This window comes from Branchiostoma floridae, chromosome 8 (assembly GCF_000003815.2).
Source record: "Branchiostoma floridae strain S238N-H82 chromosome 8, Bfl_VNyyK, whole genome shotgun sequence".
Lineage (NCBI taxonomy): Eukaryota > Metazoa > Chordata > Leptocardii > Amphioxiformes > Branchiostomatidae > Branchiostoma > Branchiostoma floridae.
In genome coordinates this window covers 7613201-7635188 of record NC_049986.1, presented here as the reverse complement: position 1 = coordinate 7635188, position 21988 = coordinate 7613201, and the positions used below count along the sequence as shown (strand labels likewise).

Here is a 21988-nt window from a genome sequence, read left to right as displayed (position 1 = left end):
TCTGTTTGTAGTACGTTTTCTTATCTTAAGGGACATAATGTAGAAATATGGCGCCAAAATTTCAAATGTTTTGAACTTGAAAATCTCCATTCAGATTGACATTTGCAAATTATTTCTAACTTATCTGCGTCATTTTATCACATTTCTAGTGCTAATTAACGACGTCAAAGTAAGCCGCGACCAAATTCACTTACTTCCCGGTAGCCTACCAGAAGTAAGCCGACCGTAGATTTCCGAATCGACCGTTGCGGTCGCAGATCTTCGGAGCTTAGCGGGGACTTTCAACAAACCTCAGTAACGATTCGAGTGAACAACCGAACGCGTTCTAAAGCGCACTTTGGCTCGCCGGCGAGTTGAATAAAATGGCGGACGACTCAAGCGGCGGAGGGAAGTGCACATATTTCAAGACATCCTCACGGCTCAACAAAGTCGTATCCATACGTTGTAAATATTGCTGTGCAGTGTAATAAGGTAGACTCAACTCATAATGTAGAGAAATGACCGAAAACAGTGACTTTATTTTTACATTATGTCCCTTTAATCAAGTTGAGACTGAGGCCTTCTTACCCCGTTTATGTAAGGTATAGGCAGCCTATTTTGATTTAACGTAATCTACAATAAATGCATTTAAGTTTGCTGGAATTTACTATCGCAGTAGCGGGAAAATGGAGATTTCGCGTTGGTTTTAAGTTCGCGGTAGTGCCATATTCTGTTGTCTCATACTAGAATGGAATACAGGAATAAACAAGTCAACTAGCCCTATTGTCCAGGGCAAGTGAAAGTGCTGTTCGGGCAAGTGCATGTCCTACCCCACTTGTCCGATCGGGCAAGTAAGATTTTTCCATTGATTTTAGTGCAATTTTGATATACTTGTTACTTTTTACAGTCATGACATCAAGCAATTGTCTACCGAGAATTCCATTGCTGGAAGTGAAAATGCATATACTAGTAGTAACAGTGACATTTGAATTTTGGGCAAGTGAAAAATTGGTTCGGGCAAGTACATTTTTTATGTGCTTGCCCGATAGGACAAGTGGATTTTAGAAAACTTGTTCAACCCTGGAATAATGTTCTTGGTGGTTTTAAGTATGCAATGAAGTGGCCACCAGGAAAAACGTAAATACAAAACCACTGCGTACATTTCTGCATTTACAGTATAGGGAAGTTCTTTTTTATCCCATATTTCATAGTGAGATGGATTGTCCAACACATTTTGCTTGAGTGCCTGAATTGAGAGTAATCAGTAGGTCCTATGCGTGTATTGCCGTGAAATTAAATCCCCATCAACCTAAATGGTATCTACAGTATTTCCCAATAAGTTACAACATTGTACCTTGTAACTAAAATCACATATGGACTTTTTTCCATAGAATGGCAAAAAAAAAGCCTGAAACAACTACCCATTCCTTCTACGTTGTCCATACTCTCACCTCTCAAATAGAAGTACCCCCTGGAATATAAGTACCCCCCGGACAAATCTTCAAAATCTAATAAAAGTACCCCCTGGAATAAAAGTACCCCCCGGAAAATTTCAAAATTGACATGTTACTAATGTCTATGCTACTAAAATGTGTTCTCACGGTGTATGTGTGCATCTATGACCCTGGTACTTGCAATTGGGGATATAAATGGACAGCAAATAAAGCCAAATAATCCTTCGACACTTGTAGTTTGGAAATATAATCATTGTTACAAAGTAAAACAAGAAGGCTGTCTAGTCACAAATAACTGCAGCCATAGCTAAAGTTAGCAAACTTACACTTACTAGCAGTATAATTAACTGCTGTGTAACACCATTAGAAAGTTAAAGAGAATGGAAACACGACAGCGCTTCCTCTCAGAGTCCAGACTTTTGGAGCTTCTACAGGAGAAGGACATGGTCCACCAAGACAAACACTGCACTAACAGTATCTAGTTACAGCATATCACAGTATCATACCATATAAATACAGTACACGGCCACATAGCTCCATTGGTACTCTCAAAAAATCATCCTGTGGTTTGAAAATAAAATCACTGATACAAAGATTATTAAAAAAGCTTACACATTTGGTTATACAATACTATAGTGCTATATTTGATATGATTGGATCCACGACAGCGCTTCCTCTGAGAGTCCAGACTTTTGGAGCTTCTACAGGAGAAGGACATGGTCCACCAAGACAAACACTGCACTAACAAACCTTCAATGCATATTACACAAGCACATGGCTTCATTAGCATTGTCAAAAAATAATTTGTACGATATTTAGAAATGCACAATAAGATTGATAAACATAGTTTAATAATGCAGGCTTTCTGGTTATGAAATACGAGCTGTACTAGTACGACATGTACTATGAAATGATGGTGATGATCAAATGTCAACAAACTTGTAGTAATAACGGCTTCCGCGTGTCTCGAGTGTAGGTGCTGCAATGGTTCTAATAACATCATCACGCAACACCTCATACTCAGGTTCTTGTGCTGAATACAGCCCGGAAGTTGTACTGCTACTGGCGATGTTTACACTCTCAAAATACCTCACAGCCAGCCCATCCTTCTCCCCCCGTACAACTACTGCTGGCATTTCAATACACCCAAATTTCACTAACACATGATCATCTACATTCAATGATACAGGTGAAGAAGGTGGTGGCATGGATGTGCTGTCTGAAATGGAACAGGGTGGAGAAACAGGACCAGTGGGTGGTGCTGATGGAGGAACAGGTGTTGATGAGGACGGGGAAACAGGTGCAGATGTAGAGGAAGAAGACACGGGTGTATCCGTGGTGGATGCCACCAAACTCTGAACTAGAGATAGGTTTGATTTAAGTCGGTTCTTCACACTGTTCCTGGCCTTGGCATATGCCGAACGCATGTGGCAAAGGTGAGGCAACATCAGGGTGGATGTTTCTTTGCCGGAGCTGTTTAGTACTTTGCCTAGTTCGTTCAAGAACTTTGCGTCCTTGTTGATACTCGGATCGGCAGTATCAGTAGGCAGACCGATATGTCCTGAGGATATTGTCCTACACTCTGGTACTGGTACTGCTACTGGTACAGGTGCAGGGGCTGCGCCTTCATCCTCCTCTTCATCTTCATCCTCAGACACGACCTCGATGCTGAACTCCAGCTCTCCATCCTCTGTGTCCAGGAGCTCAGTCCCTTCATCGGCTGGAACCAGCTCGTCCTGTGGTGTGGCAGCACGACGGACTCCCTCTGGTGGTGTTATGGTGGGAAGGAGCTCTTTGATGGTTTTGGGCGGCTCCTTTGCCATCTCTTCTTCGCGAAATGCAACAATCTCTTCCCCCACCAGTTGGAAGAGCTTGTCTCGGACGTACAAGTCCTCGCTTCCATCTAAGGCATTTGAGATGAAGTTCTCCTTAAGTGCCATGGAGATGTCTACCTCGAGGGAGTTCCAGCTGTCGACAAGCATGGCCATCATGTCGTCTCTGGTGGGGGATGGAATCTTCAGAGGATTTTCGGAGAGTTGACGGATGATTAGCTCGGATTCCCTCCTCCTGTAGGCCACTTTCAAGGGATGGTGAATATGGGTGTCATTCACTTGCACATCCCCTGTTATTCCGCCACCCATGCAGACAAGGATATAACCCCGGTCCGATAGAGCCTTCCTGACTTCCTCGGTCACATGAACGGAATAGTCGTCGAGAATGTAAATGGCCCACTGTTGCTGGGAGAACATGTTCTGGGCCTTCAAGTGTGGCAAGGTTTTGACTGTGGCCTTCATCGTATCCAGCCTGTACGATCCCTTAGGGCTCCAATGTGTCGACACCCCCTCCGGACGATTCAGTTTACCTTGCAGAATCGTGCCCTTTCCTTTGAACACAAACTGGGGTGGCAGCCCAAGGCCCTGTTTGCTGGAGGCTTGTGTGTACACAGTCACCCTTTCCCTGGACATCATGTAGTTTTCCTTCACATATGTCGGGCAGTCTCTCATGCTCATGGTTTTCTGTCCTGCAGTCTCATTCCGGTGCAGCGGCATCTGATCACCATTGATGATGTCCACATTTGTCACTTTGAGAGTCTTCTCGAAGAATATTCTTACCCGGATAATGTTCTTGAGAAACTGGATTAACCTGTCTTTGCGAACACTCTCGGCCACAGCGAAGCGCTTGTTGGGATGTTTCAGACTAACTCTGTACTCCTCTTGCCATCCTTGCACCCAACAGTCACTGAACTTCACCATTTCCTCCTCTGTTGGCTGTAGGCCCTTCTGCTGTAGATAGTCTTGATACAGCTGTTTGCACTTCAGCACAAACATCTTTCTTGGCAAACGGGCTTTCAATGTGCCACGCACATCGACAAACCTGTTAAGAAATAAAGGTACATAATTTTATAATGATTTGTATTCATTTCAAGGTTTCCTGATATAAACAGATGTCAGATGTAACAATTGTTTTTGTGTCCTCTGAATCATCCATTTTCAAAGAAATACAATATATTCTGGATCTGTAATTTCGAATACACGTGTACACCAACCAAAGTGTAAACACATACACAGTTGTACAGAGTCTAGTCCATATCACCGCGCAGTTGTTTTTGATGGCTCTGATTGTGAATTGACACGTATTTACGAAGTACTTGTTTTCTTACCCCACCCGCCCCGATCGTACCGCCACGCGCCACCAGTTTAAACCCATTACGTAACGCACGATCTTACCACATGATTGGTTACAAGTTTACCCAAGCAGCAGCAGGAGGGGAAAACGTGCCCACCGCCCGCCCTGACGCGCTCGTCAAAGGTCACTTTTCCCCCGTTAGGATACTTAGATTATATTTCCCATACTCTTCCTGTTCAGATTACTTCATGTACGCTGTTAGTTGGGACGGAAAATACGCTAAAAGTCACAAATCTTTATTCGACGTAAGGGTCTGAAATATGCAAATTAAAACGTTTTGTTTTTTCTGCTTGCTACACAGGTCCTTTGTTCGCGCCGACTTCTGTTCTGAAACCGCCGGAGAGCCGCGGTACATGGCGCCAGGAGACGTCGGGCTGTCTAGAAAGTCACATGACTGGAACGTTCCATTTGGTGCCACAGGGAATGTAAACAAAGAAAGAAATATACTTATGTTTTGGAATGTGCCGTGAATTATTCCAATAATCTACGTAGACGTGTCAACAAACGTAATCATAAACAAGATGATTATAATAACATATCTAGATCACGTTTTCTCGATCTTTTAATTCACTATCGTGCTGTGTCCCCTACATGTAAATCTGACTTCATACGTTCTAGCCGCTCCAAGTGGCACGCCCACTCGCCGGTCAACTGTAGGGAGGGGCCATATGGGTCGAGAAGTACGGTACATTCCCATGGTATCGCCTTGACAGCGCAGCAAGAGCTTGCGACGTGTCACATAGATACTAACTTGTGAATTTGACAAATGTCAAGAGACCACAATTTTTGGCATTGCTATTTAACTAACTGTTACTGTATTACAAATATATATTTCAAAACCTGTGCGGTGACATGGAACAGACTATGAGTTCAAACATAATGCAAAGTTACGCTCTATTTTCTATTAGAGGACTCTACAATATTGCACAGATTGTCAAGTGAACCAACTTTTGTACCTCTTTCTACTTTGGTGACGGTCCGTCAAAAATCAGATCGGCACATAGCACAGAAAATAAAATTATGGTACATTTTTTGGTGAGTATATAAAAGCACTTCTAAAATATATAATGACTATTTATTTACCATTGGAAGACTGCTTGTCGAACTTCTGGTACGGCCTGCTTTCTCCCACCCCCTGGTTGCCGGTACTGCTTCTTGCGCGGAACTTCATCTACGGCAGTGGGGTCTGCAAGCTTTTTCTCGTACTCTTGTAGGGCTCGCCGAACAACTTGCTTTGCTGCCTGAAACTCCTTGTCACCATTTGCTGCTCTGGCAAGGGACGGATAAGCCTCCCTTACCGTCCTAGCGAGATAGCCCACTTTCGGCTTCTGCTGAACCCAATCTTTGCGCTTTGGGTCCCACCTCTTGCCAAGAGCAGCGGCTTCTTCATCATACTGCTTCTTGAACTCGAAGCAGCGCTTTCCTAGATCATACTTTTCTACAAGAGAAACTTTTTTCCTTTTTTTACCACGATCACTTGACGACATGCTGCTGGAACTCCAAAGCTGCGAGTGTGGCAGTGTGGCGGGAAAATAACACGCGGGACGTGTTTATTAGCATGCCCATTTATCATTTTTGTTTTCTTTTTAAATAAGTTCCAGTCGCAGTGAGTGCAATCTGTGTGATTCTGAAGACACCCTGTGCCGGGCCCACTGCTGTGTGATAGCTGCTGGTCGTAAACATGACTGACACATACCGTCTTCCATAGCAAAGGGCAGAAGGTTGAAGTAGTAGAAAAACAATTTATAATTAATTTGGCGTTCACCGGACAAGCCAGATTTGCTGGCCTCGCACATTTCTGTCTTCGGCGCTCAAGTTTCAGTTCGGAATCATGGATAGAAAAAAAATGACTGTACCTACCTCCCATATGTGTGTACTGTGGTGTTTATCAAAACTTGAGATGTTTTTCTATTCAAGTGATGATAGTTCATTCCCCGTAAACGCAAACAATTATAAAAACACCCTCCCCCTTACGGTATCCTGAGAAACACCGGTAATGCTTGGTTTGTTGTTGTTTTGATTTCGCCACGCGCCATTTTCGTTTCCGTATCAAATTAGGCCACGGACCGCCAGCGTTTCTATTACTTCTAAACGCAACGCTGGCAGATATTAATTCATTTTAGACATCCCCATTGGTTAACACTAAGATTGTAGTTGTCTCTTTATTTCCTGTTGCCGGTACCTCACAAACCTTTATTGAATGTTGTTTCGGAGATCGGCAACACTCCCAAACACTTAACGCTTCGATGCGCTCGTCCTTCCTTTCGATGCGGTGGCCGCTCCTCCCGCCGGGGTTCTTGGTGTCGGGCGGAACAAAGGACGAACATGGAACGTTCCGGCCAGGATATACCGCAACGAGTTACTACACAATCACTTAATATACGACTTGAATGTATTTTTAAACAATCATTTGAGGTAGGAACCGCCTTCATGGCCTGTACTTGTCGGTACAACAGTGCTGTGGGCGCTGAGAAGTGGTGCGTTAGTCGTCTTTTTTTTTCATTTTACGTTCAGGGCCGCAAATTTTCCCGGAACTTTTGCCCGATTCTGAAAAAATAAATAAACGTACCGTCTAAAATAAGAATGTACCGGGCGGATTTTGAGGCGGAAAAAAATAAACGTACCGGTACGTTTATTTGAGAGGTGAGAGTAATATGTTTAGTATCATGCAGAAGGATATCATCTCTTCTCTGTAAAAATAATGAAAGTTTTTAAATGTTTGTTATTGTTTTATGTTTATGGTTTGTGATAACCTCCCAACTAGCAAATGATCAATTCATACAGCATTACTGTACAAATTAAATGTTTGTTATTGTTTTATGTTTATGGTTTGTGATAACCTCCCAACTACCAAACCATCATACAGCATTACTTTACAAATTTCTGTGCCACCTTTCCCCCTTCCAGGAAAGTGCCCAGGAATTTACAGCACCTGTCCTCACATTGTCAATGCTGACCCAAATGATAGGACTGTCATGATTCTCATTAGTGCCCTAATTATTGACATGTGTATGCACTGGGGCATGTATGAGCAGGAAATAAAAAACAGGCCTGTACTACTGCTGTAGCTTTACTAGGATTGCTAGAAGAAACTGACATGCCAGTGAGTCAAGCTACCATGAAAACTTTCTGGTTTCAACTGTAAGAGGCTCCTGACTCCCGGTATTCGAGTCTGCACCGAACTAGGGTTGCCAGCTCATAAGCCCAGTGCCAAGGAAACCACTATGCCAAAAGGGTCAGACATGTTTGGCATGGTCAGTTCGGCGGCACTTGAACCCCACCGTTACTGAACTTAAGTTAAAATAAGCAGAATTTCTTTTTCTAAGGAGTTTGCTTGGTACAAGAAGCTAAGGCTTCTAGGCACTAGACCACATCATGACTAGCCTGGATACTAGGGCTGGGTATCGGTACAGCGTACCGGTACAAAACCGGTTTCTCTTGTTGGACCGGTCCAGAAAAACCGGACCTGAAAAAATTAGGTGGACCGGATGTTGGACCGATTAGAAAATTAACATATTATTTGATCAGTCATTCACACGTTTTGGCGCTTGCAGGTGGAAGAAAATAACAAGAGTGAAGTAGAGTAGAGTTTATAGTCATTTCTACCAAGTTTTACAGTCAATCGTACAGGTGCAGTTAGCGTTGTAGGATTTTAAGACGCCAGTGTAAGTCTAATACTCAACTAAACAGATTTCTTTGTAGTGAAATGGACCATTGGTATGAGTCATACTGAATCAGGTCCAGGTTCAGGTCCGGACCTGGACCTGATCCTTTGGACCTGAACCGGACCTGGACCTGAATTTTCTGTACCGGTACCCAGCCCTACTGGATACCATACCCCAACCTCAAGAATATCTGTACGATATAGATACTTGAGATCAGGCTGGGGTTTGGTAACCAGGCTACATCATGACTGAAACAGCATCTCTCCTTAGTAAGTAATAAACGTCATGATTGAGACAAACCTCACTCACTGAGAGTGAGTCCCCCTTCCTTGATATATGTGCAAGGTTCTCCTGTTCTGTTTAATTGTTTCGTGATTATTCACCTAACCCCTTTGCAGACCCAAAAGATTTGCCTTTCTCGTCTTGCAGGGCTGTTTCCAGATCTGAATTTTCTTCTGTCCCACTCATTCTTTTGGAGCTCATGTGATTTTCCTTGTTAAAAGTGTCATTTTTAGCTCATGAAAATAGATTTTTCAACAGTTTTTGTCATGATGAAGTTCAGATTTTTTGGAAGGAAGGGGTAGTATTTTTTCTGTCCCAACAAGCAAATTTCCATTCTGGGATAGAGGATTGGGTCCTGGATACAGCCTTGGTGTCTTCCAAATAATTACCGGCAATAGTTTTTTTTTTTAGACTTCTAAACATGGTAATTCTACATTAACAGAAAGGGAAGCCTTATGTCACATATACCAGCAAATCTTTAAGGCCTTAAAACCTATTGTAAGGCCACACCAATTTAATTTCTTGGTTCACGGATTCGCTCGCTCCAATATTTTGGGAAAAAAAAATAAAAATAAAAATTACCACTCAGCAAATTTTCACCATTAATGAAACCATTCACCAGCTTTCTGGTGTAGCAAATTGGCCTTTATATTATATTAGCTCCTTAAAGTGTGGGTACAGGTGCTGTTACTGTACAATAATAGTGTTTTTGTACTTTTTGCAAGCTGAAAACTTTTTTTCTTTATGTTTTGGATTAGCCATTACCTTTACCCCAACCATTTTACAATTTTTATTTTTATTTTTATTTCGCCCTCTCGCGCCATATTTTTTATGAAAAAATCCGTGAACCAAGAAATTAAATTGGTGTGGCCTAAAGGCTATACACTATAACTGGGTCATGTTTGAGGCACATGTAGGGAATTAAGCAGAGAGGACAAGAAAACAATTAACTGTTATTTAACATGATCAAGCCAGCCTGGAAGGTCAAAAGTACATTTTGTCTAGGCTGTGGTTCTAGCTTGGCTAAACACCAAGGAATTCTGTATGTAAGCACCCACATTGTACAGGATGGTGATATAGGTGTACATATGGGCTATTTGCCATCTTGGTTAGTTTAATGTTCGGTTAGATCTGGTAGACTGGAGTGAAAAATGGGAACAGACCTATCTTGGATGACTTCCAGGCTAGTCAAAAGGTTGTACTCTAAAACGTGAAATGTTAGTGGAATTTAATTTTTTCACAGTCAGGAGAAGGTTTAAGTATGTGCAGTTTTTTAAGCTTACAGTTGAAACAAGACAATAGCATGTCCATGTCAAAAGATTTAAAAAATCAATGTTCTGCTGCAGTACCAAGGTCACACAGTAGGAGGCCGGAATCGACCCTGACCTCCATCTTTCCAATAACTACCCACATACCAAATATCATTACAATTCATACAGAGGTTCTGGAGTTGTGGTGAGCGCAAATATCTGGAAATACAAACACACACACACACACACACACACACACACACACACACAGAGTCTGACACAGACAGACATACCAAAAACTATACCTCCATTTTTCATGGAGGTAACAAGCGGGCAGGTGGGTACTGGTGGTCAGAAGAGAAGAACAAAAATTTTGTGTTGGTTGATGCAGAAACTGTGAACATAAAACCACTGCAAATATATCCCCTTTCGTGGTATATGATACCCACAACTTTGGACTGACTGCCTGCCTTTCTAGTCTGGCTGCCTCTAGTCTAAACAGGTGGTGAGGTTACTGGAGGTCACGGTATAGTTCATGTGCTGTGGGGTGCATGTGATCAACACATGATCACTACCAGGGGTCCATGAACTCTGAGATGTAGAAGATCTTAGCCTTGGCCTTGATAACTAGTAGAGCATAGCTATAATATACCTATGGGGGTAGGTCATAAGGATACTGTAAATGCAGAAACTTTTGTGGTGGTTTAATGTTCGCGGTTTCCGCAGTGGCCGCTTCACGGCGAACTTAAAACCACCGCAAACATTTTCTCATGGCAATAAGACTGATTACAGTACATGGTGCTACCGCAAACTTAAAACCACCGCGAAAAGAGGATAACTGCAGAAAGGATTGACGGATTGGCATCATTTTAGGGGTGCAGGTAGCTTAGGCAAAGGTGTTCATAATGATATACATGTAATGCAAATGAGGACCTTATTTGCATAATTAATGAGGAAATTGTATAATACCATTATTAGCAATAACTGGACTTCAATAAATGTAACACTTATTAATTATGATAGATGGAATATAAGCAGATACCAGATATGGTAATGAGGAACTTATTTGCATAATTTATTTAAAAATTGCGAAGCCGCTTTATCAGTTATGTCTAATGATTGGAATTTTATACTTGTGACATGTGTACGTTAGTCAATGATAAACAACACCACGCATAAATTATGTTAATGTGTTAGTCAATTACATGAAATTTACAAAAGCTCTAAATTTTCATGGAGGTATGAGGTCGCCGAACTCTAGTTTTAAGTGCAATTTAGAAGTTTAAGACCTTTATAGAAGATATGGTGATGACATCAGATACTCCACCTAACAGAATCCTTTGTTAGCAAAATGGACCATTGTTTTGAGTATAATAAGGTCAGGTCTGGGCCTGAGCCTTTGGACCAGAACTGTACTTGGACCTGAATTTTCTGTAAGTTGGTATCCATCCCTAGAGTGATGACTGATCTGACTGAGGTTTTCCACTCTCCAAGTCCAGTCATGGTCATCTCTTGGTCTCAGCCAACTGACAAGTTGACCCCAGCCACCTCCTGTTTGACCAGACAGTGAGGTCACTTCTGGTGCTGACTGGAAAGTATTTGTGAAATTTTAAGTAACACCATGTTCTTGCTTCAAAAGTCTAATTGTATTGGAGATCTACAGGTGTCAATCTAATACTGTAAATGCATTTAAGTTCGCGGAAGCGGGAAAAAGGACTTTTCGCGGTGGTTTTAAGTTCGTGGTAACACCATAGACTGCAGTCTAGTACATAATAGAAAAGTTTTTGCGGTGGTCCAAAGGATCAGGTCCAGACCCGAACCAGGATCTGATTGTGGAAACTTGCGTGCTCCACTCCAGGTGGCTGCGGCCTAGCCTGATTTAATCTCGCTTATAGCAGCCCACCAAACATCCGCCGGCCGGGAGGGGCCAGTTACAGCCCTGGACAGCGGAGTTTGTGTTACACAGACTAGCTGCGGCCGCAATAGACGTGCCATCATCTTTGACATGTGTCTCTGGGGACTGAAAATTTTGGGGTAGATTGAAAATGGCCGTCTTGATACCAAGTTTGACAGTGGAAATTTGGTAGAAATTACTATTAACTATACTCTACTTCGCTCTTGTGAAAGCTAATGCCGATATAATCTGTTCATTTTCTAATCGGTCCAAAATCCAGTCCACTGATTTTTATTAGGTCCATTCTTTTTAAAAACGGTTTAACAAGAAAAACGGTTAAAAAAATCACAAGTCTGAGCTCCTTGATTTAACTTTTTTACTGCTAATTGTCCCTCCATCCCATTCCCAGGTATCCATCTAGGTTGATTAACACCATGTGTTGGTTAGGGCCTCCCTCAGGCAAATCTTTCCCACAGAACAAGGTCACACTATATGAACCTTTGAGCCTGACTGTTACAATACGTCATCTGGGGTGTTTTATCCAAACAAATTCCTCTTTTAGTTTTTAATCCAACAGACATAACGTTACATGTAGAATGATACCCTGCCTATATTGGTGACCACCTCTACATAAAGACCACCTGGCCAATTTGACCATTTTTGGTGGTCCATTACCTGTCTATAGTGACCACTTATTCAGTAGACACAGACCAGACCAGACCTAGTGGTCTTCTTCAGCAGTTTTGACTAACAATATACAATATTTTTAGTCAGCTTTTTACAAATATCTTGATACTGTAAATCTTTAAACTTTCACTGTGTTTTGTTCATGACTTCTCCACCAAGAATTCATGACACTGGGAATACATACTTGTCTCCCTCATTTGACAACTGTACTATGGAATTGTTTCAGGCGCAAATTTAAAACACCCTCTGCAACGCAATTAAACCACCAGGAAAGTATATGGATTTGCAGTATTTTCAGCTTTGTCAGCATTCCTGTCTTGTATGGGGACCAGACTGTGTCTAGCTGTCAGGTTGAGGGCAGTGTCTGCTGTCAGAACTGTCTGAGACACTTGTAGACTGGATCAGCCTGGCACAGGCCTGTAGTTACTGTAAATGCATTTAATTTCACGGGGATTTAATTTCTCATTAGCGGGAGTGCTCGCAGTGGTTTTAAGTACGCGGTAGTGCCATAGACTGTAGTCAAAAACTTTAGTCGATAAATGTTCCTCACCAGGTGAAGTGGTCACTGCAAACACCTTGAAAAAAAAAACCCACTGCGAACATTTCTGCATTTACAGTATCAGGTCAGAGCTAGGAGGGGGCCCAGGGGAGCCAGGGTTTAATCTGATTAACATGGAAGTATGGATTCCTTCCAATGTTTCAACTTTGGCTCCAATTACCTAATAATTATAATCAAACTAGAGTTCCACGAACACATACCCTTGCCAAATAAACCAGGTTTGTTATGTAGAATGTGTTACTCATTACATTTTATTTTATATGCCTGGAGTTGGTTCCCATTGCTCATACAAATTAGATCCCTATTTACATAATAATATTAAATTGTATCAAGCATCACTTAAGTTATCAGCATACCAAAAATCATGATGATACTTTCATCCTTATTGAAACCGGCTCCTGCAGTTCAAGGAAAGACGTTAGCGGACCCAAACATACACCTCTTACTCTCTGCCATCTTTTTCAGTTACATATGTGACAAATTTGAAAGTCCTATCACTGAATGCAGTGGATTTATCAACTTCCGTCATTAATTATGCAAATTAGCTGTTAAAAATCATGACGATCCGTCAACACGTTCATATTTTCCCATTAATTATGCAAATGAGATCATCATCTGCATAATTAATAATGTATTGATATTTCTTTCTTTCTCAGCTACAAATGTGACAAGTTTAAAAGTCCTATAAAGGAATGCAGTGGATTTACAAACTTTCCTCATTAATTATGCAAATTAGCTGTCGATTTGCACAATTAGAATTCCATCATGTAAGTCTTCCCTTCGGCTATCTACATACCAAAAATCATGACGATCCGTCAACACGTTCATATTTTCTCATTAATTATGCAAATGAGGTCATCATTTGCATAATTAATATGCATTGATATTTCTCTCTTTCTCATCTATATATGTGACAAGTTTGAAAGTCCTATCGTGAAATGCAGTGGATTTATAAACATTCCTCATTAATTATGCAAATTAGTTGCTGATTTGCATAATCAGTATTCCATTATGTACATTGTTACCTGGGCTATCTACATACCAAAAATCATGACGATCCATCAACACGTTCTCCAGTTATTCTCGTCCAAAGTTTGAAAGGAAATCGGTGACTGCAGTTCCAAACAAGCCGCTAGGGGGTCCAAACTTACGGCACTTACTCTCTGCCCCAAGGGCTATCTACCACTAAAAAAATCATAACCACAGCATGTCCAGAACACGAGATATCAAAAATTGAGGTTCTGCTGCAGTACCTTAGCAAGCCGCTAGGGGGCCCATTATCGAACTTGACCTTCGTTTTCCCGACCCCTACCCACCTACCAAATATAATCGGGATACATCAAAGGCTTCTCGAGTTATGCTGTTAACAGACACACAGACACACAGACACACAGACTCACAAGCCTAAAACATAACCTTAGCCATTCTGGCAAAGGTAATTACAAGACATACAGTGCAGATAAATTCATTACAGGGCAATTGGTAAGACAGTGATTTGAATGTCAACTTAAAATGACACTCAAATTGAGTGTTGTTACCTACTTGGATCAAGTCCTGTGGATTGTGAGGGCACAGGCTCAATTCTAGGCTTGGAAATGTGAAAGAGTGCAATCATAATTTTGGATGGTAAATTAGGTGGCCGTGTACTGTTAATGCAATCAAGTTCATGGGGACTGTCACTGTAATAGAAAACCTGGCACCTCTACAAACTGCCAGCTGGAAACCACTTACTGGTTACCCGGCAAGGAAGCTACAAACAATCGGTCCGCTTTTGACTTTGACAGTGCTTACGTGATCAGCTGTCACTGATCTAACTCTATCTACCCTCTGAACACATAGTACAGTACTATGTTTTTTTTAGGTGTTGTAGTTCAGGGCTCGAAATACTTTTTTCTGCATACCTGCACCAGACAAATTTTACCTGCACCACTCTGAATTTAGGAAGGATGGATCATACTAAAACTGGACAGCATACAATTGATATTTTTTCTTCATTTATACTCTATAGGTGGAAATAGTCAATGCAGCTAATAACAATCCATATACGCCTAAATCATAGGACATTTATGTGTAAAACCCTGTACATAGCATAGACCAGTGCAGGTTAGGTGCAGGTAGACATCAGAAATACCTGCACAGATCCAATTTTACCTGCACTTACCTCCATATGCAGGTGGTATTTCGAGCCCTGTAGTTACAGTACTTGCTATGATTGATGTAATTTGTTATGACTATATTTTCTGTTTCTCTGATTGACAGTGTATGGATGCTGATAACCTGGTGACTAACCCCCGCACCCTGAAGCTCCTGATCGCACAGAACAGACCCATCATCGCACCCATGCTGGAGAGCAGCACTGCATACTCCAACTTCTGGTGCGGCATGACGGAAAAGGTCAGTCTTGAAGAGCTAATCTTCCACTTGTTGCGAAAGAGAAGACAGACGCGGATCTGCCTAAGCACCTCAAATGACCTTAAAGAACCTCAGATGGCTGTAATATGCAGTGTACATGGGGCAACGACATTGTGTGGCACATTTACCAGTTATGTAAAGTTGAGCAATTTGAGGCTGAAAAACACTTAACGTTAGTACACTGGTATTATAGATTGACAATGATAGAATTCTGCTATGCTATAATCTATGAGCCAACAGCATCCACAGTTTTATTATACTATCGTCTGTGGACTGAAGGAGGTGTTGAGAACATCCCCATGCAGACTTCTAACACAGACGATCCAATATGGTGGCCCGAAACGGCGGGCTAACTCAAAATAACTGATAAATACTTTGGACTTGCTGCGTTATTTAAATTGAATGTATAAACAACGTATGAATTGGTCATTTCCAGATGGCCATGTACACTGCATATTGGAGTCGTTTGCGGTCGTTTGAGGTATTTAGGCAGACCGGACAGAAGCTACATTGTACAGTGTCTACCACGTGTCTAAAACGACCACTTTACACTGGTCCCCAGGGTGGTCTTCTTAAACAAGTTTCACTGTATATACAGTTTCATTGTACAGAAGAAATTCCTCTAACTTGTACTTTTCAAGTATGACAAGCAGTGGACCACAGCTTTACATCCTGTCCCACAGACAGTAACAGTTACTAGCAGAATGAACAGCTACAGCCAGTATCAAACTCCCAACCTTCAGATCCAGAGGATAACCGCTGGACTACACACACAACATGTCTGCTTCTACTTATTAGGTATCACCTGTCGTGACTTCCTTGAATCCTTGATCTCTTTCATGTTTTCTTTTTGTCTGCAGTTCATTTCTGCCATGATAGCACAGTTTGTTCAGTGACTAGCAAACTTTTTTCTGGACTATAGGTTCAAGAGTTGGACTTAAACTATTAGTATAAGGTCAAGTCCTAGGCTGTTGTTTCTCACACATCTGGCACGCTACACTTGAAAAGGGTTGCTGTCCTTTGAACAAGAACATTGTTAGCCATAAAAAAAGTCAAAGTGCATCCCGTGCCTGATGGCACATAGGGCGACGCACTTCTCCATTTCAGTAGCCCTAGGCCACACAACTTTGTGCAATCACATTACAGCAGGGTGCTAGTCTACTGGTAGTGGTGTGTGTTCAACTTCCATACACTTTCCTGAATGCTGAGTGCTAACAGCTTAAGGTCTCATTGATGTATTACTCCGCGAGTGGGTACCCTAAAATAGATCCGAACCAAAAAATAAACGGCTGAACGGACGCGTGTTTTTAGCGGTGAGAAATTCCCTTTTAGCCAGCGGAACTAATCTCAAAAGTTAGATTGGTGAAAGCTTGTTTGTAACTGAAGAAATTAGCAGGAAAAGCTTTGCAGCCGCGCGCTAGGTCGGAGGTACACAGTCCCGGGTTTTGAGTGGTGCGGTTGTACAACTAGCAGCGAAAAAGTGCCTTTTGTGGGGATTAACTAATCATAGTTTGTAATTGCTATAAAAAAATAACCTACGTATAGTTGACGTTGGCAATTTTTTCCCACGATATAGGGTAAATGTGCTCAACAAAGAATGAAAAATCTGCTAAAATTTTACGTAGCTTCAATATGAACGCGCCCATTTAAACCACGAATTATAACATAGAAGTCTATGGGAGAAAGAAACTCATCAATGAGACCTTAACAGAGAAAGCAGCATGTACCATTTTTAAAGTCTTTGGGATGACTCTGCTGGGGAATGCAGGGCAAACACTCTGCCATTGCACCAGTACCCAGTTGTTAGTCATGGTGTCCACCTTTCATCAGTCTGGTTAATGGCACGGGAATAACTCCAGGTCATTGAAATGTTGGACAAATAGCACCTGTTGGTGTCGTGGCATGTTCCAGGTGTCAGGTATAACCACAACTATGTATGCAGACAGTGGAAAAACCCTGCTATAAAACTTTTATGAGGCAAGCAACAGTTATCTTGTGAGGCCATGTTGATTTGATGACATGGATGACATCCAAATGCACACAAATTTTCATCCATTTCCAAAAGATTTGAACCACACTATAAAACCATACAAGGCAGCTGTAAATTGAGCATTGATATGATGTAAAATTTTAATTGCCAAAATGGATACTAATGCCAAAGTAAATTCCAAAATCATAACTTTTTTTGCCAAACTTTTTTTTCATTTCATTTATTTTGTTTTCTTTTGGAATCACAATGAATTGAAGATCTCTCGTAGCCAATGGGCTGGCATTTTACACTGTATTGCGGTTATTCTGGTTGGCTAATTCAGAACACAGCCCTATAAGGTGTCCTAGGTGTTTGCGTGATATTCTCTAAGTAAACGTCCTGCCAGCTTACCAGGGAACAGGTGCTCATTGTTGATATAGAGCAGCCATGCTTTACAAGAATCCTGCCTTCATGCTGGCTTCCCACCGGCTTTATCCTCTGACACAAATCTAAGCACTTTCCATCCATTTAATCAGGGTTCTAGCTAGCATCTGTCCTTCCGTCCTTTCACAGAATTTTGACGCTTAGGCCTGACAAAAATTTTGCCCATTCCATCCTCTGTGACAGGCAAAAATTGGCATATAATAAAGATATTGATTTCACCAAGCTGAGTCTACCTGCAAAATTTGCTCTGAAAAATAAAGGAAATAGCTTTTCAGAGGGAGCATGCCCCTGGAACCCTTTGGACTGTTGCATCTTCGACAGGATTTCCATTCTAATTGACCAGGGATGCCACAAGGTCATATGTAGTCAGTCTTCTACTGTGACCTCCCTGTCAGTAATTTTGCCCCTCAAGATAGCTTAAAAAGCACCATGTTAAGAAAACATTCCTGAAAACTATGCACCAAGAAAGGTGGATTCCCCCGGACCCCCCCTACAATAGTAGCCCCCTACAGTAGTAGTACCTATATCATTTACTGCAACTCACTAAGAAATTTGGAGCCCCTATAGTATATTATAAAATCCTAGCTGAAAGCCTGACACTAACCTACTTCTATGGCCCATACAGGGTTACTACATGCGTACTGACGAGTACATGCCGACCATAGAGAGGAAAAGAAGAGGGGTGTTCCCGGTACCCATGGTGCACTCCACCTACCTGGTGGACCTGCGCAGGGAGGGGTCCAGACAGCTCAGTTATGACTCCCCTGCGGAGGACTACTTCGGACCTGAGGATGATATCATACAGTTTGCCTGGTCAGCTAGAACTTCAGGTCAGTTTGGACATTATCGGATCTTGGTCAAGAAGGCTATGTTTGCCTCTGCATTTGTGTGTGCAGGTGCATGCATGTGCATGCATGTGTTGTCTTTGTTTTGAACATGTTATGGTCATGATTTGACAGTTGCCTCCTAACAGCTCTTAGGAGGTACTGCAGGGGTCTTTTTGTTGCAAAATTAATTTCTGGCAGTTTTCCTGTGTGCATGTGTGCATTTGCTTTGTTGTATTGTTATGGTAATGATTTCACAGTTGCCTCCTAGCAACTTTTAGGAGGTACTGCATGAGCCTTTTTGTTGGAAAAATGTAATTCCTGGCAGGTAAATGCTAAGTCTAAATTTGTTGGTTGATTTCTTGGTTGTTTTGTCAACAGATTAACTCAAAAGTCAAATTGATCATCATTACTCAAAATGCCATAATCAGAATGGATTAACTTCAAAAGTTGGTGAAGATGCTATCAAATTAAAGTGATTTTCTACACAGTTTATAGCACTTATTACGACAGATGGATTTCTTCAACAAGTTTGCTTTGCCTGTCCCCTCCACAACTGCCTTGGTTAAGGTCACTGTCAAGATTTGGTGCAAGGGTCACTGAAAGATACCCCTGTCTACCAAAAGAAAACTAACATCCTTCCAGAGAAATCTCAGCCGCCATCCTGAAGTAATTATAATCAGACCAAAGTTAGGGAGACTTGTAAAGTTATTAACTGTAGAAAATTGTAATTTTGAAAGGAAAGCAGAGATCTCCCCAGAATTTAGAGTATGATAGTGCAAATGGTGCCAGGTGTAAGAAGATTTTAGCACTTAAAGTAAAAGCATAATTTTAAAAAAATCTATTGTAAGAAAACAAAAATTTTTCACTAGAATAGTAGAATACAGTGGAAGCCAGTTAATTTCACACCGGATAATCGCACACTTCTGTTAATTGCACGAAATTCCCAAATCACGTGGTGGTGCGGTCCAGCTTAATAACTGCACGAAATGCACTGGCAAATGGGGTGTGAAATTAAGCGGCTTCTACTGTAACCTTACAAAATCAGTGTGATAGTACTGGAATCGTAGTATGATGGTTCATATCATTGTTCCATAATACAAATGTACTAATGGACATCCCTCTGCTGCGCCCACAGTGCTCCTAGGTAGAAAAGTTCGCCTGGAGCCCTGTTAGGGACATCCCTAGAAAATGACATATCAAATGATATATTCCAACGACTTTTTTCTAGGCATGGAGATGTTCATTATGAACACGGAGGAGTTTGGGTACCTGCCCTCAGCACTGGATGATACCATGATCCACGACGAGGAAACACTCAAGTTCAAACAGATCCTGCTGGACCAAATGTGTAAGTAGTTTATCTCATCCTATGTCTATATCAGGGTGAGGATTGAGATATTGCAGAATTGTTGTTTCTATACTGGTAAATATCCTGATTGAAGTCTCTGTCTACAGGGATTGTGATGAGGAATGTGTTAGGGTGGTCTCCTATTTATAAATCCTGAGTTTCAAGTTAATCTGTTAAAGTATAAAGTCAGAGCTAGGAAAAAAAAATTTGTGTTTCATCAGCGAATTAAGGAATAGGTTCATGTGCTCGTTCGAGCAGGCGTTCCAACACCCGAAATGCCTCCATTCACTTGTGGGAGGGGCTGTTGTCATCGAAAGAGCGCTCTAGAACCCATTCCTTAATTTGCTCATTAATTGACATCACCACCAAAAGGTTTGAATATACAGTTCCTCAGATGGGTAGCATAAGCAAAGAAAGGAGCGAACTGTACTACTTGGAACTCAAGATTTCTGTGTAAAGTGTAAAGGGAGGTACTGACCATGAATGTATCTTTCTTGCCCACAGCACATGACACACCAGAAGGCTATGTGTTTGACCCCCTGGTGCCGTCTGCTTACATCTCACACCCCAACAAAACTACTACCAAGATGGGCTTTGACGAGGTATATTGTAGCTCACAGTTCTCCTAATAATAATGGCTAATGACTACTACCACCACTATTGTCTTTCAGTCTATACAGCCTATGACTCCACGCAAAGGAACTACAGTCAAACCTGTATTAGCGGCCACCTTTGCATAGCGACCACCTGGCCACTGTGGTCACTTTTTGTAGGTCCCTTAGATTTTTAACATTTACCTAAGGCCTAGGAAAAAAAATGTTGTGTGTCCTGTTTCAGTCCTGAAAAAATTAGGGTCGGTAGGTAGGGGATATCTTTTTTTTTTGTAATTTTTTTTAGGCTAGCCAAAAATCTAGTGATACATATTACAATACAGTTGAACAAAGGAAACTGAAATGCATGAGGACACTTGTCTTTTGATGTCAAACTTTGATTTTGTGCACAATAGATAGGACAAGCAGACTGTTTTTACTTCAATAGGAAGCAGGCTGAATAAAAATTCTAACTGGAAGCTATGTGACTCTACTGCCCACCCCAAAAAAAGTCTAGGGTCGGCAGGTTTTTCTAGGGAAGGTAGGGAAACAGGAAACACAACATTTTTTTTCCTAGGCCTAAGCATTAAGAAATAGTCTATAGCGGCCACCATGGCCACACGATTTGCGGTCCCGTAGATACAGAAACACTACCTATTGAGACCATACAGCAGCTTTTAGCTACATGTACAGTTACTGAGTATAACATACAGAATGCCTTCCAAACTTCCTTTTTTTTACTCTTATCTGCAGATCTTTGTGATTAACCTGAAGCGACGACCAGAGCGGAGGAAAAGAATGGTCCACACACTGAAGGAGATAGGGCTGGACTTCAAACTGATGGAGGCTGTAGATGGACTGTAAGTATATGTAACCTATACACCTTTAATTGACTCTGCTTATCAAATCGTTTTGTTGGTGTGTCCATTTGTGTTTAGTGTGTTCGTAGTAGTCTGAATAACTGTCAGTTGAGAGTGTAAGGAACTCAGTGAGTGGGAAGATGACTGCAAAACGTCAGACTCGCCAGAGGGGCAGGAAGTAGAGGTTAGAGGTGGTAGAATAATTATTAATTAGTTGTTAATCAGACATGGCAGTCCAGGTCATGAGGTCAATGGAAGAGGCTACTACCTCTGGGGGGGTGGGGTATGTATTTAAAGGTCATGGTACAGAGACAGTAAGCGATCAATAATCACATGGTAATGAAATCTTATTTGCATGATTAATGAACTAATCATCATATTTCAGGACTCTGAATGCCTCTGTGCTGAAGAAGATGGGAGTGACAGTCCTACCTGAGTATAAGGACCCTTGGGCAGACAGGTGGGTGACTGACAGCAAGCACATAACAACTTTCTTCTCATCAGTTTGTACTCAAGACTAGCTGCAGTTTTTACTTTTGCAACAATTACAGTCCAGGAGGTAGTCAACAATAGACCCCATAT

General features: G+C 41.6%; 1 protein-coding gene across 1 annotated transcript in view; it reads left to right on the top strand.

Moving 5' to 3' along the window:
* Nucleotides 1-21988, top strand: part of LOC118420883 (procollagen galactosyltransferase 1-A-like) — a gene marked incomplete in the record, with an annotated part of 44970 nt that overhangs the window by 10666 nt on the left and 12316 nt on the right. The window contains 6 exon segments of the mRNA XM_035827943.1: nucleotides 15216-15350; nucleotides 18407-18611; nucleotides 19837-19956; nucleotides 20461-20558; nucleotides 21300-21406; nucleotides 21792-21866. Coding sequence (XP_035683836.1) covers nucleotides 15216-15350; nucleotides 18407-18611; nucleotides 19837-19956; nucleotides 20461-20558; nucleotides 21300-21406; nucleotides 21792-21866 — 740 coding nt within the window.